This window comes from Petaurus breviceps, unplaced genomic scaffold (genome assembly GCF_028583685.1).
Source record: "Petaurus breviceps papuanus isolate PSGF00001 unplaced genomic scaffold, PetGlider_PUasm1.0 90919, whole genome shotgun sequence".
NCBI classification, from domain to species: domain Eukaryota; kingdom Metazoa; phylum Chordata; class Mammalia; order Diprotodontia; family Petauridae; genus Petaurus; species Petaurus breviceps.
This window is the reverse complement of record NW_027187378.1, coordinates 21,569,388-21,589,290: the sequence shown is the minus strand read 5'-3', so window position 1 is coordinate 21,589,290 and position 19,903 is coordinate 21,569,388. Positions and strand designations below refer to the sequence as shown.

Here is a 19,903-nt window from a genome sequence, read left to right as displayed (position 1 = left end):
AGTTTTCTGGTAGGGGATTGGCAATAGGAGTTGGAACTTGAAGGACTTTTGGAGAATATTGAGTCCAAATTCTGAATTTTATATCTGAGGAAACAGGTTATTTTGTATCAAAATCACATAGCAAGTGGTTTATTTTGTTGATGGGAAGAAGTACCTATCTGTTAGTTCACTGATGCAGGGAATTCTCAGTTCCTCACCAGTGACCACTCATCTATAATCTATAATCTTCACAAGTTCCCAAGGAACTAAAAGGTTAAGTGTCTGGCCCTTGGTCACTTAGTATATGCCAGAGGCAGGGCTTGAGTCCAGGTCTTCCTGGTTCCTAGGCCAGTTCCTATCCACAATACCATGCTGCCTTGCACAGAGCAAGTTATCCCAACTCAGTCTCTTGCTCTCTCTCTTTATAATGTGCTATAACCAATTTTGCAAAGTCAGTTTATGAAAAACTTGAGTTTTTCGTTGGTATTTCATTTTAAAATATAATAACATAACTCTTATTTCTAATACAGAAATGCTTTAGATTAGAATCCACACTCTGTACATCAAAACAATCTTCCTCATGTATAAAACACATTGTAGTGGTTTGTGATCATTTTTTTCCTTAACCAAAAATGTTACCTTAGCTTAAGGGTTTTGCTGACATGAAAGGTGACCAGTGTTTAACTATATGTAAGGGAACAGCTTAGACCAGGGGTGAGGAGCCTGCCTCTTCAAGGCCACATGTGGCCCTCTAGGTCCTCAAATGTGGCCCTTTAACTGAATCCAAACTTTATAGAACAAATCCCCTTAATAAAAGGATTTGTTCTGTAAACTACTGCAGTCATCCAGATAGGAGGCATATAAAGAATGAATAAACTTGTAGGTGTCTTCTAAGAGAATATGGACGGACAATCATTGTCTTGTACATTTGAAGAGTGCTTTTAACTTTTATGCACTGTAATTTTTAAAATTTTATTTTACTCAAACATATATAACATATATCCTTAATAAAAGGATTTGTTCTGTAAACTTGGACTTGGCCAAAAGGCCGCACCCAAGGACCCAGAAGGCCACATGTGGCCTTGAGGCCGCAGGTTCCTCACCCCTGCTTAGGCACTTAAGAATCCCTGTGAAACAGCTTTTAGACAACATATGTTAGAAAGAAAGTATTTGTAATTTTAAAATAAAACTATTTATTAACCAAGAGCACTAATGCATAATAAATATGAGCAAAAATTATAAGACTTGTGAGAATAATGATAATTCAATACTTTGGTGTGTACAATAACATCAATATGGGTAATCTGTCCACTTGTGTCCATTCCATGCTTGACCATCCTATGATATTCTTGAAAATCTGCCATAGGAGGTCTGCCCACTGTGACAGGAGCTTCCTCTAGATCTCTTGTGAGATACCTATGGACTATTCTTTGGTTTCCATTCACTCTTGCTTTCTAACCAGCCATCATTTTTCCCAGTCATAAAAATTTCTAATGGCAACTTTTACATCTCTGCTCCAGAATAATTCTTCATTGGTTATGTGATGAAAGTTGCTAACCCCTACAATGCACCTTTGATTCAGGGAAAATCTTTATTAATTAGAAGAACAGATCTGAAGTAGAATAGAGTTACTAAATTACAAAGACAGCATGGAATAGTGATACATTGCTGCCCTTGGTATCCAGAAAACCAAGGCTGAAATTCTCTTTTACAAGAGGGGTTCTTAACATGGGATCTGTGAAGTTGTTTTGTAAAAAAAATATATATATATAACTGTATTTCTTTTTTTTAAGGTAGTTGAGGTTAAGTGATTTGCCCAGGGTCACACAGCTAGTAAGTATATGAGGTTGAATTTGAACTCAGGTTCTCCTGACTCTAGGGCCAGTGCTCTATCCACTGTACCACCTAACTGCCCCTAACTGTATTTTAATATAAATGGTTTATTTTGTAATCCTATGTACTTTATTTTTTATTTTAAAAAATATTTTACATTATTTTATATGTTATTTATATTTATTTTATACTTTAGATACATTATTATGAGAAGAACCCTTAGCTTCACTAGAAAGCATTCTATGACACAAAAAGAAGGCAAAGAACTCTTATACATACTAGCTGTGTGATCACAGATGAATCATTTAACTTCTCAGACCTCTAGGCAAGTCTGAAAGACTATTAAGTTACAGATGAGCTAATTGTTCTTTATCTGTGAAGAAAAAGTGCACAGTGGGAGTTCCCCCAAACTAATGAAATCAAAGGTTCAGACACACCCTCAAGTAATTACATAATTCTACTATATGAAAATATGTTTTTGTTAAATTGTGTCTCCATCAGGCAGTTAGTTATCTTTGATCACTGACTCAGTAGTTAGAAATTTGTTTGTTATTATGTTAATAAGATTTCAGTTATCACCTTTTGAGGTTTCCATGAGGCATCCCCAATTCTAGTTTCCTTTTCAACTTAAGGTGACATTCTCTCTTTTCTTTTCTGTTACCATGACGTTCTAGCACTGAGGTGTGTTCACTATGTTTGAAATTGTATTATTTTCTTCTTGAGATAATTTCCAACTCCTTTATAATTAGCCTCAGTTTCAATCTCTCTCTCTCTCTCTCTCTCTCTCTCTCTCTCTCTCTCTCTCTCTCTCTCTCTCTCTCTCTCTCTCTCTCTCAAGATCATGGTGTGACAGAAAGAGCGTTGGACTCTTTAGTCATAAGACTCAGTTTTTGAATCATGGATTTGCTACTTATTACCTATATGCCTTTGGTCAGGTCACTTAATTCCCCTGGGCCTCAATTTTCTTATTTGTAAAATAGAAGTGTGTCGGATGCATTTAAGAGGTGTGTTCCTCTAAAACTAACTCAGTCTTGTTTTTCAGTAGAGCCCCATTTGCTATTCAGTGCTGAAGCTAGCAGCACTACTTAATATGGTACCTTAGAAGACTCTTCATATTTGAGTATCACAGTTACCAAAATGCATCAAAAGACTTTAGGCTTCTGACAAGAGATGCAATATTTTATCATTGACATCTCTGGATGAATGTGTATCAAGGAGCCATTTATTGATAGCCCCATAAAAAATCCATCCACAAATGTTTATTCTTTATCTAGGTTCAACTTTTTTTCTGGAGTAGGGATTTACAATCATCTTAGGTTGGTCTAAATTTCTTCCTTATTCGGCCCCATTTTGATAGAGCGTATCCATGATCTCACATGTATGGATACTTCTACCAGTACAGGTCACAACCTGTCCATGACTTCTCATAGTATATAGAGGCAGGTAGTTGATAGTGGATAGAGTGCTCAAAAGACCTGAGTTCAAATCCTGCCTTGGTCATTAACTAGCTTTATGACCCTGGACAAACCACTTAACCTCTCTCAACCTCAATTTTCTTACTTATAAAATGGGGATAATAATAGCATCTAACTCTCAGGGTTGTTGTAAAGAAAAACTGATTTAACATGTAAAGTGCTTTGCAAATCTTGAAGCATTATATAAATTACTTATTATTATTGTCTATCCATGTCTTTCTATAAATTCCCCATGAAGGATCAACAAATGTGCTGAAGACTTTCTTGTGGGTTTTTTTTAAATAATATTTTGGATATGTCAGTGCAAGGTTCCCATTCCATTAGGCCTACAACTTAATTAACAGTCCAAGGCATCTCAGACTTGGAAAGCGTCTTAGAGATCATCAAGTCCAACCTGTACCTAAATAAGGAGCTTTTCCATAACCTACCACTTGAGCCATCCATCCATCCATGCTAATCCATGGGCTGCAGAGGACATGAAGATCCATCCTAAGCCTCATTACATAAATATTGACTTCCTCTTCTGGTCAAACATGTTCTTGATGATTTTTTTCCTGCCATTTTTCATGCTCTGGTCTTCACTGGTAATATGCCACAGTTTGCTTATGTCCACTGTACATGTTTCTATTCTCCTGTCGGTAACTCTCAGTGTGAAGTACCTTTTAATTAGAAATGAAGCAAAATTTAAACCTTTGTGTGGGTTAATTTAGTGAAGGTTAATTTAAAAAGAAATATTTGGTATTTTTAGTTGTTATTTGAATCTATGTATCTAGATAACTGAGATACTGACTTCCTCCTTGGTTTCCCTTCCTCCCAAATCTCTCCTCCCACTCCGGTCCACACTCCACACAACTGCCAAGATCACATTAAAGTATAGGTCTAACTGTGTTACTTCCCGACTTAAGAGGCCCCAGTCTTTGACCCTATTGTCCCTAGGGTCAAATGTGAACTCCTGTTTGGCATTTAAAGCATTTCAACATCTGGCTCCAATTTACTTTTCTGGGCTTATTAAAGATTATTGCTCTTCATGTCCTCTGCAGCCCAGTCATACCCACCTCCTTGTTGATCATGTGTGATATTCAATCTTCTATCACTTTGTCTTAGTACAGACTTTCTCTCATACCTGGAATGTAGTCTCTTCTTATCCTAACCTCTCAGAATCCTTAGCCTCCTTCAAGGCTCAGGTGGAGTACTTTCACTAAACTATTGGTACTTCCTCACGCCCCTCCTCCAAAAAAATTAACTTAATATTTATTTTGTAACTATACAACCACAAACACACACACATATATATGTCGATGTTTACATAGTATATTCCTACATGTACATGTTGCAAGTTTTAAGAGACAGTGATCCCCTCTTATAGACTATATACCTGACCCTGGTGAGTTGTGCAGTATATTATACAAGTTGACAACCACATCAACCCCACCTTCCCTCAGTTTGCTTGCTACTTGATTTGTTAATAACCTTATTAATTTTCTAGCCAAGTTCTAAGATAATCAAAAGATATATTCTAATATTTTATCACAAATTAATAGACAGGCAAAATCTCTCAGCGGTGAGCCTCTACCAATTTATAAACTAGAAAAACCATAACTTCTCTCTCTCCCCCTCTTGCTCCTTCTCCCCCTTTTCTTTTCTCTCCCTATTCCACCCCTTCTCTCCTTTTTCTTATAGGCTCAGTCAGCTTTGCTGGCTGCATAATTTGTTATCAGGGTAACAAGCAATACAGATAAATAGTTAAATATTCCAACATTATATCATGGTAAGAAAGATTACATCCAGAGTTACCTCTAATTATTAACAACTGCTGATTTCTCTTCAACTCTGGAATAGCAGTCATTGTCTTTGAAAAATTCTATTCAGGATACCTTCTTCATGGAATGAGTTAAACTCAAGTTTTCCCACAAAATATCTCTTCAAACTTTTTTTGATTGACAATACACTTACTCCGTTGTTTTTTTTTTTCCAGAAAAGAAAAGTTTTCTTAGTCCTTTTGGTCATCACACAAGTCTTTCTCTAGACATGGCAGTTTAACTGTCTCCTTTCTAAGATCTATTTCCTCATAAAAGAACAGTAAAAATATGCAGTCTCTGTAGTAGTAATTATCAAAGCTGTAGCTTCCATATAAATGTTGTTCCCCTTAATAGAATGTAAGATTACAGACTGTCACCTTTTTCTTTCTGTGGTGCAGTGGAAAGCACATTGGCTCTGGAATCCAAGAACTTCCCTTCAGATTTTGCCTCTGATTCTTATTATTTGCATTGACCTCTTGGTCCTCCGTGTCCTCATCTATTAAATGAGAGAATTATACTAGTGTCCCCTGAAGCCTCTTGATCTATGATTCTGTGACCCAGGATTTAACATAATGTTTGGCACATAGTAGGTGTTTAATAAATGCTTATTGATTGGCAGTCAGTAACCAAATTTCTTTTTAATGCTTTAGTTTTTGTTTGTTTGTTTCTTTTACAGCTCCATCAGCCTCACCTCTGAATGTTACAGTATTTCTGAATAGATCCAGTAATAATTTAGAAGTAAGATGGGAAAAACCTCCACTTAAGCGCCAGGATGGTGAACTGATGGGCTATATGATATCGTACCAATGGCAGGGTGTGGAGTCATCTGTAAGTCTAAACTGGAAAAAATAAAACTCCAATGTGCCCTTTTTGACTTGCTCTTTTAGGCTTTTCATGATAGTTGTAGTTAAGCAGTTTCTCCACCATTTTCTGTCTGTTAATAGGCTTGGTTTGTTCTCCTCAACTCAATTCAGGAAACCTCAAGCACCTCTTTGTGAAAGAAAGTAATGGAAAAATAGACGTGGGTTACACTGTGTAGACCTATAAATGCCAGGCTGAGGATTCTGCAGCTTATCCTAGGGGCAATAAGAAGCCACTGAAGCTTTTTGATTAGATTGATTAGATTAGGGCTTAACATGATCCAGTCCATGTTTTAGGAATATCAGTTTGGCTGCTTATGTAGTATGGATAAGAGAGAGGAAAAGTCTGGAAGCAGGGAAATTGATTAGGAGTCTACTGCAGTCATCCAGATAGGAGGCATATAAAGAATGAATAAACTTGCAGCTGCCTTCTAAGAGTATGTGGACAATCATTGTCTCCTACATTTGGAGGGTGCTTTTAACTTTTATGTGCTGTAATTTTTAACATTTTATTTTACTCAAACACATATAAATCACATTGCAAACTTGAAGGTATATCAGTTTTACACACACATACATATGTGGCCACGTTTTCAACATTAGAGAACAATATCATAGAAGGTAATTAGCTTGTTCCAACTCTACTATAAAACTTCCTTTGGCATGACTGTTAGAGATGAAATACTGAGTCTAATGAGGCTCCAGGCCTCAGTTTCCCTATATGTAAGATGAGGATAATACTAACTTTATTACTGGTCTTTCAGGATTGTTGTGAGGCTCAAAAGAGATAATGTTTATAAAGTGCTTTACGGGCTATTTAAACACAGGTTATCATAATTAGGCAGCTAGTTGATGCAATGGAGAGAGCACTAGACTTGGAGTTAGCAAGAATCAAGTTCAAATCCTGCCTCTGATATGTACTAGCCAGGTGATCCTTGACAAGTCATTTAACTCCTCTAAACTTCTGTAAAATGGGGATAATAACAACACCTATGTCCCATGGTTGTCATGAGAATAAAATGAGATAATATTATTAGAGATGTTAGCTATTGGTATAATTGTAAAATTAGTTTCCTTACCTGTGAAATGAAAATAATATTAACCTGCCTGCCCCATGGAATCACTGTGAGGATCAGATCTTACACTGAGATACAGTATATGGCTAAGGTATTATTGTGAGCTTATGAGAAAGAGAAAATGAGTTTTTTGCCAATATCTGGAGCGATTATCTCATTTGTATATTTAAGGTGGTAAGTCCCTTTGTCCTCCTGGTTTGGCAATGATATGGACTACTGTGATCTTGAACAGGACCTTAGGTCTTTATGAAAGTAGGCAGTATGTGATAAGGCTTCAAATTTATGGAATAATGCTATGGACTGAAGGCTTGGATTCTGCCACCAAAACAACAATCCATCTCCATGAAAAGACAGATGACAAACTGTTTCTTTCATAAGTATTGATTCCATTAGCACATTTGTGCATATCCCATTTATTTGCGCTATCTCCAAAGTATTTATTTTTCAATGTAGAGAGCAAAACGTTCGAAGATATTTGGTTATACTAAATGATTCAAGTTTTTCTTTAAAACACAAGATTACATTTTCATTTCCTCTTTTCAGTCCTACATCGCTCAGACACAGTGAAATTGGGAAAAGTTTCTATTGCCTTGTGACTTTCTTGCACTTTGAACCATTGTGTAATATCTGAAATTCATGACTTATTATTTCCCAAGTCTTTTCTTGTGAACTGATTTGGGAGTTACTTTACATTCTTGCTGGGATACACAAATGCTCTGGCCTCCCTGCTTCTGGTGGTGACTTGACAGGCTGCTCATATTTCATGTGAAACTTTTTCACAGACTGTAGGTCTATGAAATATACCATAAGGTTTGGAAGAGACTGTGAAAATTGAAGCACTATAGCTTTTTTGCCTTTCCATCTTTAAAGATTTTAACATATTTTGTTTTTTCTTTATATTCCTTAAATTTCCCCCAGTATTTCTCTCCATAGTTCTTCTCAGAGAAATATCCCATTTAAAAGAGAATTTTTTTTAAGAAAAAGAGGAAGAAGAGAAAAAATCATTGTATCAAAAAAATCTGAAAGTATATGCAATGTTCCACACCTGTGTATTTCCCATGTCTGCAAAGGAATTAGAGGAAGTGTTTTCTCATATATTTTCTTTGGGGCCATATATGATCTTTGTAATTTTTTTAGGCAGCTTGGTGGTACAATGGAGAGGGGACTAGACCTGGAATCAGGAAAACCTGAGTTCAAATCCAGTCTGATATTTATTAGTTGTGTGACCCTTCACAAGTCACTTAACCTCTGTTTGCCTCAGTTTCCTCATCTGTAAAATGGGGATAATAATTGCAACCATCTCCAAAGGTTGTTGTAAGGCAAAAATGAGATATTTATAAAGTGCTTTGCAAATTTTAAAGCAGTATATGATACCAGCTATTATGATGATGATTATAATTTTGGACAATTTACTTTCAATGTTTGGAGGTTTTTGTTATTTCCATTTATATTGATAAAGTTGTGTATATTGTTTTCTTGGCTCTGTTTGCTCTGTACCAGTTTATGTAATTATTTGCATGCTTTTCTCTATTCATTATATTTGTCATTTCTTAAACAGTACAAAAACAATATTCTATTACCTTTATATACTATAAAGCCATTCCCCAAGCATTGGGGATCTACTTTGTTTCCAGTTCTTTGCTACTACAAAAAGTACTACCGTATTATAAATATATTGATTTATATGGAGACCTTTTTTTTTTCAATCAATGGCCTCTTTGGCATATAAGCTTAGCAGTGCAATCTCTTGGTCAAACAATATAAACATTTTAGTAGCCTTGTTTGCATGGTTCCAATTTGCTTTCCAAAATGAGTGCACTCTGCTAACAATATACTGTCATGCCTATCTTCCCACAATCCCTCCAACATTGACTATTCCCATCTTTTTGCTATCTTTGCCAATTTTCAAGGTATGAGGTGAAACCTCAGGGCTGCTTTGATTTGCATTCCTCTTAATATTAGTGATTTGAGCATTCTTCCCCCGCCCCCCCCGACCCCATGATTGTGTTTATTTGTGAAAGCTGACCACAAGATATTCTAAAAAGAGCAGAAGCTCAAGTGTCATTTTTGACATGACACACATGTGTCCACATTCAAGGGGCATTCAGGGCAGGAAGAGGCGCCTGTAGTGCTCCTCAGGCTGCTTGAGCCTTGGACAAAGTGCCAGCCAAAAGTCCACGCACAGGCAGGGGGGTAGAGAGGAGAAGCAGAAACAAACCGGGAAAAGGGCAGGGTCAGGTAGAGACACTCATAATTGGTCTGGCCCAGCGACAGTGGAGAGTACATGCATAGGCCCATCTTGGTTGGGCATTCTTTCATGTGGTTATTAATAGTTTACAATTCTTTTGAGATTTGTTTGTTCCTATCATGTGACTACTATTGATCTTTTTAAAAAAAATTTCAATTCATGGAACAAAATAAGCATTTCAATAACAGTACAATTTAAAAAAGATTGCACATGAAACTGCAAATCTACCATGTACAAGTTGCCTATTCCTTCCAAATATACAACAAATTTGTCATATAAATTTATTTTCCTCCCCTTTTTCCTCCCCTTTCCCCCACCCGTGCTCTATTGACTTTTAGGATTATATACATCTGTTAATTGTCTGTATATGTTGGGTATCAAACCCTCACCTAAGAAATTTAAAAACAAAGATTTTTTTCCCATTTAATTACTTCCCTTCTTAGCCTATGTGCCTTCATTTTGTTTGTACTGTTACCTTTCAATTTAGTGTCATAAAATTATATTTTTTTTTCAAATTTTTTTTTGTCTTTTGGTTAAGATTATATCTTCTGGGGCGGCTAGGTGGCACAGCAAATAGAGCACTGGCCCTGGAATCAGGAGGACCTGAGTTCAAATTCGGCCTCAGACACTAAACACAAAAACTAGCCATGTGACCTTGGGCAAGTCACTTAGCCCCAACTGCCCTCCAAAAGGCAAAAAAAAAAAAAAAGATTACATCTTCTACCCATAGCTGCAAAAGCCTTTTTTCCATAATAGTGATGGTGATTTATTACAAGGTAGAGGCATACAGAGAACTACATTAGGAAATAATTTATGTGAAAAAAGGCATTTATTTTAAAAACAAAATAAATAACAGCATGGTTGAGATCATGTATCTCTGGCAAGGTGTTTCCATTATCAACTAACTATATATCATTGTACCCCACTACCCCCAAAAATATGCAGTAAAAAGAAAAAATTTAAATTCCATCCTAAATCACTGTTAAATAGATTATGAGTTTTGTTTTTTCAGAATCTGAGTCACTTTATGGGAATAATTTAAGATACTTATCAGTTTTGATAATCAGAGATCAAGTACTTACTCTAGTCTAGGTACTAGGGATGCAAAGATCTGTAGAACATAATCTCTGATGGGGAATAACTTTTATTCTCCAAACATTGGCCACTGGTTGCTGCTATTCTTGAGTTTCTGTGCCTGTGTCTAATAGCCTTGCTCCCCTCACCTCCCACAGTTTCTAATTTGGTGTGGGCTGGTAAACCAAATAACTAAACTCACCAGATGTGTATGTAAATATGGGTCAGAGTGAGAGGTCAAGAGAAAAATGCATGGCATTTCTATAGTGGTTTTTAGACAGCTATTTCACAGGCCTTCCTAACTCCCTCCCTAATTCCAGCTTAAGGACTTCAACCTCTATAATAAGTGAGCTGTTACCTTGCCATGGTAAAATGTGATGCCTTTATTTTGCAGAGTGTGATAAGCACCATGAAGATCAAAAGATCCTTTTATTGAAAATGAGTCAGTTTTCCATGGAGTTGATATTAAAAGGAAAATATTTTTATTGACACCTGGAAATATGGCAGTGGCCGTGTGCATTTTCCACTGTGTCATAAATCAACTATTTGAGAATCCAGAATGTTATCATAGTGCACATTTTCTTGGCTCTTAGATTTGGACAGTTCAAAGTCCCATGTTCTAATAAGACAGAATGCAAGTTTCTAAAGTTAACTTTTGGCAAAATTCTGTAATAATCTATTTTCTGAAATAATACAATTTGGAGATACTAGAGACCATAAAGACAATCTAATCCAACCCTTTTTATTTTATGAGTTCTAATTGTCAGGTATAAAAGGAGTTTATTTTGCCTATTTTCTAAGTATATCAGGTAACAATCTTAACAGTTATCTTGCCATTCCTTGACTCAGTCTCCAGGGAATATCTGGTTCAATTGTACATCACAAAATATTTTTTCTGAGGAAAGTGGGTCCTATATTATTCTGAGGATTGTCTGATTATTAATTCTCTGATTATGAACAGGAGTGTTTGCTTAATTATAGCCTTCCTGATGTTTTCACATGATGATGAATCCAGATTTTGAATACAGTATCAATTATGTGTTTACTAATTACCATGTAAAGCCCATAAAACACATAAAGATGTTAGCCCTTAATTCTCTGCTGTTGGGATAGAGGATGAGCATAAAAGCCAATATCCACAGATGAAGCCTGTTAATTTAATTTAATTTTTTAAAATAATTTTTATTAATGCCTTTTGTTTTTAAAATCACATTCAAATCAGAAATTACCCCACTTTTCCTGGAATTGAACCTTTCCTTATAACAAAGAAAAACTGTTAAGCAAAAAACCCAGTATGATGATTTGTTCTGACAATGTATACAATATTCTGCCCTAGAAATTACCCTCTCTCTGCCATAGAAGGGAGATGTCCTTCATTATTTGTTCACTAGAACCGTTACTGGTTGTACAGTTACTCAGTGTTTGACTTCCTTTTAACAATCCTTTCATTAACATTGTTGCAATCATTCCATGTTTTAACTTTGTAGATATTTTTTTGTTTCTACTTACTTCACTCTCCATCAGTTCATACAAATATTCCTATGTTTCTCTGAATTCCTCGTAATAAAGTAAAATTCCATTCTATTTATATTGTGTAGCTATTTCTTATAGCTGTTGTATTGTAGAGCTATTGTATATTCCTTAATTTATGGGCATCCACTTTGTTTCCAGAGCTTTGCTACCACAAAAAGCACTACTATGAATATTTTAGTTCTTTCTTACTAACTTCAAATGTGTCTAAGCATTTCCCATCTTTAAAGAATTTTCATTAGACTCCAACATTCCCTCAAGCTATCATATTTCTCCTCCACTCCTTTGCCAAACCCTTTGAAAAAGTTACCTACACCTGCTTCGTCTCCTTCCTCTCCTCTCATTCATCCCTCTACTCTTTTCTGTCTGTCTTCATTACTCAATTGAAACTGCTCTCTCCAAAGTTCTCAATGATCTCTTTTTTTATTTTTTTTAAAGCAATTGGGGTTAAGTAACTTGCTCGAGGTTACATGGCCAGTTATTATTATTTCTGGGTGTGGTGCTGAGTATCTGAGCCCAGATTTGATCCAGGTCATCCCGACACTGGAGCCGGCGCTCTTACTCGCCGAGCCACCTGGCCGCCCCTAAGCAATTGGGGTTAAGTAACTTGCTCAAGGTTACACGGCCAGATGTTTCTGGGTGGGTGCTAAGTGTCTGAGCCCGGGATTCGATCTCCAGGTCTTCTCAACACTGGAGCCGGTACTCTTACTCACTGTGCTACCTGGCTGCCCCCTCAATGATCTCTTAATTGCAAAATCTAATGTTTTGTCCTCAGTCCTCATCCTTCTTGACATATCTATTTGACTCTGTTAACCACTCTTTCTTCCTGGATACTCTCTTCTCTCTGGGTTTTTATGGCACTTGTTTAGTTGTGTCTAACTCCTCATGACCCCATGATCCATAACATGTCCATGCTGTCCATAGGGTTTTCTTGGCAAAGATATTGGAGTAGTTTGTCCTGTCCTTCTCCAGGGAATTAAGGCAAACAGAGGTTGTGACTTGCCTAGGGTCACAAAGCTAGAAAGTAGGAAGTGTCTGAGGCTGGATTTGAACTCAGGTCTTCTTGACCTACATGGTGCAGTACATAGAGCACTGGACTTAAAATCAGGAAGATTCATCTTCCCAGTCTCAAATACTAGCTATGTGATCCTGGATAAACCACTTAACTGTGTTTGCTTCAATTCCATACCTGTAAACTGAGTCAGAGAGGGCGATGGCAAACTTCCAGTATCTGTGCCAAGAAAACCCCCAAAGTGGAATAAGGAAGAGCCAGACACAACTGAAATGACTAAACAACTTCCTGGCTCCAGGCCAGTGCTCTCTCCACTAAGCCACCTAGCTGCCTTTCATGACACTACCCTTTTGGTTTTCCTTCTTTTTGACTGCTTTTTCCATCTCCTTTGCTGACTCATCATTCATATCATATTCCTTAACTGTTAGTGTTCCTCAAGATTTTATCAGGGACCCTTGTCTCTTTTCCCTCTATACCAGGGGTGAGGAACCTATGACCTCAAGACCCCATGTGACCCTCTAGGTCCTCAGGTGCAGCCCTTTGACTGAATTCAAACTTCACAGAACAAATCCCCTTAAAAAGATTTGTTCTGTAAAACCTGGACTCAGTCAAAAGTCTGTAACCAAGGACCTAGAAGGCCACACATGGCCTCAAGGCCACAAGTTCCCCACCCCTGCCTATACTCACCTTTTTTGGTAACTTTATCAGCCCCCATGGGTTTAACCATGCAACTGATTCCCAGATCTCTATATCTAGCCCCAGTCTTTCTCCTCTGAGTCCATTCATTTTAATCATAGTCTTTCAACAAAACTAAACTTTTAACCAGAATTCTTATCAGACAAGTAGACTTTAAATTTCTTCTTTTCCTTTTCTGTTTATGCTTAAGTGGAAGTGCTAACAGGTTACTGAATTTTGGTAACAGAAAGTGAATGAAAAATAAAGGAACTTGAGTGATACACAATTTGGATTATCTTTCTATGAATAATAATAATGTTAATAATAAATAGTACTTAGTGCTTTAAGGTTTGCAAAGCACTTTACAAACATCTTACTTTATTCTCATTACATCCCTGAGAAATTGGTGTTGTTATCCCCATTTTACAGATGGAAAAATTGAGGCAGACATTGGTTAAGTGACATACCTAGGATCACACAGTTATGAAGTATCTGGGGTTAGATTTGAATTCAAGGCTTCCTAACCTTTCACATCCAAGGTTCTATCCATTGGGCCCCCAGGCTGCTTAGATAAGAATATCAGAATTTATGAGGTATAGTGAGGAAAATGATGGATTTGAAAACATTATATATATATATATATATATATATATATTTATATATACATACACACACATACACATTCAGCTTTCCACTAAACTTGATGCAGTACCTTTCTCTAATTTTTGACCTCTTATTTCTAATTATGGTGATCACTATTAAATGGTAGGAATTCATATTGTGTGGATTTTCCTGTGTTACCTACTAGCTTCCTTCAAGGTTCAACTCATGTTCCATTTTGAAAATTTCCAAGGAAACCCTCCCTAATTTCCTTAATTATTAGCTCTCTTTTCTGTTTCTTCAAATGATCACTTATATACTTCCCTGTTTGAATTCTTTATCCCCTCAATAGAATGTAAGTTTCTTAAGGCAGGAGATTGTTTTTCATTTCATTTTTGTAGCCCAATACTCAAGACAGTGCCTTGCACATATCTGATGCATAATCGTTTTTGGTTGGCTCATATTAAATTGAACTTGGAATGTTAGAGGCCCTGGATTTGAATCCTAGCTCAACTATTTACTATTTATATGATTTTGATCAAGTCTTTTCACTTTCTGATCTTCCTCATTTGTAAAATGAAGGGGTTGGACTATATCTCTAAGGTTCCCTTCTGCCGTGAAATCTACCTGGAACAGCATTGTCAGCACCCCTTGTAAAATAGCGGAGGTTTTGAAAGGAGGCTTTTGAGTCATGCCTTTGTCTTTTGTTGGCAGTATTTGGTACCCTGGCAATTGAAGAAACCAAATGTTCGTCCTAGAATTAGGGCAAATAATGTTTAATCAACTCCATTTGCATAAGAGGGACCCAAGTTTGCCAATAGAAAGTCATTTTATGAAAAGAAAACCAACTAGTAACACAAATTACAATTTTTACAGACATTTCCTTGGCCTGCCTAAAAGCTACTTTTAAAAGAGTGGGAGTGTAACAGGTTTTAAGAATTAGGAACCAATTGTTGAGAAGAAATGATAGAAGCATCATAAGCTACATCAGCTAGAGGTCTGTGGGTTAAATGCTATTAAAACACTGTTGTGCAGACTTCATGGCCCTTGCCTTTGGTTCATAATATCCCATTTTGCTCACTGCTCCAGTTGCCTGTGACCTCTTGGGCCTTGGGCCTCCTTAGAGATGCAGACTCAGCCCAATGAAAAGGTTGTTTGTATTGTACTAATTGTATAAACTGTATATCATAACAGTCTTGTGATGGCAGAAGGGTTTAGTGGATCATTATGTGCTGGACAAAAATCTACCGTGACATAACTGAACTCTGGTTTTCAGAATGTGCAAAGTAGGGGGATTAAAATTCTGATGAGAGTTTTCTGGGCAAAGAAATCATGCTTCCCTTGTTTATCATTCAGTTCAAAAAGTGGGCTGTTTGTTTTTTGAGTGAGGGGTGATAATTTTGATATCTTCTACTTTTAAATAACAATAACTTTAACATATCATTTTTCTCTCTCTTCTGCTCATTATTCCATCCTTTTTTTTAAACAAAGAATTAAAAAAGGAGAAAAAAACAGAACAAGAAAAATAATTATAATCAACTGACAACATTTGCAATATTGTCCTAGTTATAATTCCCCTGCTTTGCAAAGAAAGCAGGAAGGTGCATTTTTTCTCATCTTTTTTTAAAGGTCAAGCTTCTTGGTTATTATAATTTCACAGCATTCTGAAAAGTTTGACTGGACAATAAAGTGAGTACATAACATATAATGAGACTGGAAAGTTAGGTTGGGTTCAGGTTGTAAAAGGTTTTAAATGTCACATATAGGAGTTTATATTTGATCTTAGAGGTGAAAGGGAGCCATCCACTGGAATTTGAAGTGATCAGATGGATGCTTCAGGAAAATCTCTGTAGTAGCTACAGAGGACAGATTAGAGTAGGGTGGAGATTTGAGACAGGAAGACCACTTATGAAGATATTGCAGTAGTCCAGATAAGAGATGATAGGGCCCTGAACCAGAGTGGTTGCTTATGTGGATAGAGAGGACAGATGTTTGAAATGTAAAGATAGAAACAAGAAGATTTGGAAACAGATTGGATATGTGGAATGAGAGTAGAGAGTCAAGGATGATGCACTTGATAGAAGTAGGGAGATTTGGAAGAGGAGTGAGTTTTGGGGTAAAGAAATTAATCCTTTTTTGTACATATTGAGTTTGATATGCCTAAGAGAAATCTAATTTGAAATGCCCATGGAAGTGTAGAAGGAAGAAATTAAGGATTCTACAAGGTAGGGAGCTAAGGAGAGAATGTGTTTTATCTAGGTATGGAGAAAACCTTGTGAATCATTGTGGAGAGTTGGTTTACATAGTTTTTAAAATATATATACTATATATACTCTAGTATATCTTGTGTATGTAGCAGTGGAGTACACATTTAGAAATTAATTTGTACTTATATATTCTGATTTGGGTGATAAGAAAGTTCTCCCAAATTCCTTGGCACTGCCAAATTAACATGAGAAACTTATCTGATTTTATCAGGAAATAACATTAAAGAAAAGGCATTACCCTATGTTTTGCCACTACATTCTAAGGACTGTGGGACCTTTCCATCCGACTTGCAGCTGAAACCCTCTATATGTGTTATATCTCCTGTTAAAATATCAGCTTCTAGAGAGCAAGACTTTTCTGTTTGGATTTCAGTGGTTAGCACAGTGCTTTGTGCATAGTAAGCACTTAAATGCTTCATTCCTTCATCCATACTTCAAGTATTCTTGAAACTTACTTAGAGATTTATGTCTGGCTATATTATGTAGTTATAGTAAAAATAAATATGAATTCTATTTTGCAACTTAGAGTGGTAAAGTGATAGCTTTGGCATCAGAGGACCTGGGTGCAAATCCTGTCTCTGCTACTTAACTTCCTCTGTGACCTTGGGAAAGTCCCTTAACTTGTTTAGGCCTCATTTTCCTCATCTGCAAAATAAGGAGGTTGGACTTGATGTCTTTAAAGTTTCTTCCAGCTCTGTATTTATGTTCTTATTGCTAAGAGACTCCTGCTGATTAGTGCTCCAGTCTCATTGAGTAGACAATTCAAAAGAAAGCAGCAGTTACATTGTTTCAGCATACCCCCAAAACACATCCCTCTTCCAGATTTCTCTACTCTCCTGTCATCATCTACTTTTTATGCTCACTCTCCACATACTCAGTTTTGGGCCAAATCTTCTTGTTTCTATCTCCACATTTCACACATCTGTCCTCTCTCTATCCACATAGCAATATATAAATGTCATATATTTATATATAATCTATTATAGACACATGTACATATATTATATGTTTATACACACACACACATTAGGTTATATTATACAATACTTCTCTTTATAACTCTTGACTTCCAGGTAAGAGTTCAAAGGTGAGGACAAGGAAAGAGGCTACACCCAGTGGATAAATCATTATAATTCTGGTTGTAAAGTGAATGATCTTTGGTGAGTTGACTTCAAATGTAACAAGGAAAATATCTATAAAAACAAAATAATTTCCAATCCAATGTAAAAAGAGCTCTGAACCTGGAAGGACAAGGTCTAGCTTTGACATTGGCCAGCAGCCAACATAAATAAGACATTCACTTCTCTGAATTTCAGTCTCTTTTCTGTAAAATGGAGCCAATACTTGTATTGTCTAGCTCACAGAGCTTTTTTAATTTTGTGAATTGTAAAGTGTTACATAAGGGTGTGTGTGTGTGTGTGTGTGTGTGTGTGTGTGTGTGTGTGTGTGTGAATGAATGAGAGGAGAAGGAAGAGATCATGTCAGTGCCATCATTACATGTCCCATGAAGTAAAATGCCCTTGTGTTAAGTTTGTTTTCATACAGAAATTTGTACAAAGATCCCAAAAGGTCTCAGCTAAGAATATGTCCCTTCTAACATAAGTTCCTATTTTAAAATGAGAAAGACATAAAATTCATTCCCCCATTCAAAGATGGATAACAAGATATAAGCAGATAAGTATATGCATGATAATTAGAGGAAGGGACAAAGGTCCCTAACAATACTCAATATGTTATAGATTACAACAACAAATCACATTCTAACAAAACAATTCCGTTTCAAAGAAAGCATTAAGCAGTAGAGGAGATAGTACTAGATTTATAGACAGAAGATATGGGTTTGAATCCTGGTTCTGTTGTTTACTCCTTTGTGTTACCTTGAGAAAGTAACCCTTTCTAGCTCTGTTTCCTCCTCTGAAAAATAGAATTTTAAATAGGACCACTCTAAGTGCCTTTCAGCTCTAAATCAATACTGCCATGAGAACACAGATATTCCTTTGACATTCATTATGATGAAATAGATCACTAATGTTGGTTGGTTGATTGTTCCAAAGCAAAGTGTGTGTCACATTATTACCACTTATAATGGTGAAAGAGACCCTGTACCAGAGATTGTCAATAGTTAAGTGTCAGAGTCCAGATTTGAACTCAGGTCCTCCTTACTCCAGAGCCAGTGCTCTATTCACTGTGCCACCTAGCCACCCCACATTTAGGGTTTCCTTGGCAAAGGTACTGGAGTGGTTTGCCATTTCCTTCTCTAGCTTATTTTACAGGTGAGAAAACTGAGACAAACAGGGGTAAGTGACTTGCTCAGAGTAATGGTTAGTATGAGGCCAGATTTGAACTCAGGAAGATGAGTCTTCCCTATTGCAAGCCCAGTGCTCTATCCACTGTACCACCTACCTGCCCTACAAATACATACACATATACAAATGTGTATAACTTTATATAAAACAAGACAAACAAAATATGAACAATAAAAACACATTAAAGTGGGTAGATAATAGATGTTCCAGAAACCCAGGGTGTTGGGTACTGTAGTTGAATCCTGAGGTTGCCTGCAGGGCAAGCAAAAAGTGAAATGTTTTGGGTTATATATTTTTTATTACCTGATGAAAGAGGCAATTTATTTGAAGTGACAGATTTTCCTGGGATTGAATTATATGAGGAATCTATCATGTGGACTCCTCTGTATGTCATATTGCCTAATACACTAGTGTGAGATAATGGACAAATAACAACTCCTGTAAACCTCAATTTCCTCATTTGTCGAAAAAAAAAGGTGGGGGGATTGAACTAGATGGCTTCTAAGGTCCCTTTATGCTTCATCTATGAACCTAAAATAGATTTAACTGCAGTTTCCCAAAGTTAATAATGTATTTGTAGGGTCCTGGATTTAGAGCTCGGGGAAACATATCTTCTGGCTATCTAATCCAAGCCTCTCATTTTACAAATGAGGAAACTTAGGCCCAGAGCAGGTATTTGACTTGCCCAAGGTCACAGATAGTATGTATCAGAGGTGGGATATGAACCCAGACCCTTTGACTCCAGAGATTTTCTATTGTATCCCACTTTATCCGTCCTCTAGAAAGAACTAAGGGCACAAAATTACCTTAATTCAATATTTCTTTGGGGAGTTAAGATGATATGGTCTAAATTTATTACTTTCTGATGATATCACATTAATATAGGCATAGAGCTCAGAGAACCACAGAGTACAAGAGAGCTGATTTAGGCCTGAAACTTTTTTTTTAAAGCAAGTGTTGCCAATCCGCTGATTTGGTGATAAATGAAACAATAAAATTGCCTCTACAATAATATTGCTACAGAATATCTGATTTTTATTAGACTCATGCAGCTGATAAGAAAAACACAGAAAAAAATAGAAAAGTGATACAGTGCCCCTTTCTTTACATTAGGCATCTTTACAATAGGCATTCCTTATTGCTTTGTGAAAATGTTGATATGTGTGTAA

At 36.5% G+C, this 19,903-nt stretch overlaps 1 protein-coding gene across 1 annotated transcript in view; it reads left to right on the top strand.

The window, feature by feature from the left end:
* Positions 1-19,903, top strand: part of MERTK (MER proto-oncogene, tyrosine kinase) — a 136,308-nt gene that overhangs the window by 77,562 nt on the left and 38,843 nt on the right. The window contains exon 8 of the mRNA XM_069075561.1: positions 5,763-5,914. Coding sequence (XP_068931662.1) covers positions 5,763-5,914 — 152 coding nt within the window. The remainder of the gene's footprint in view (positions 1-5,762; positions 5,915-19,903) is intronic.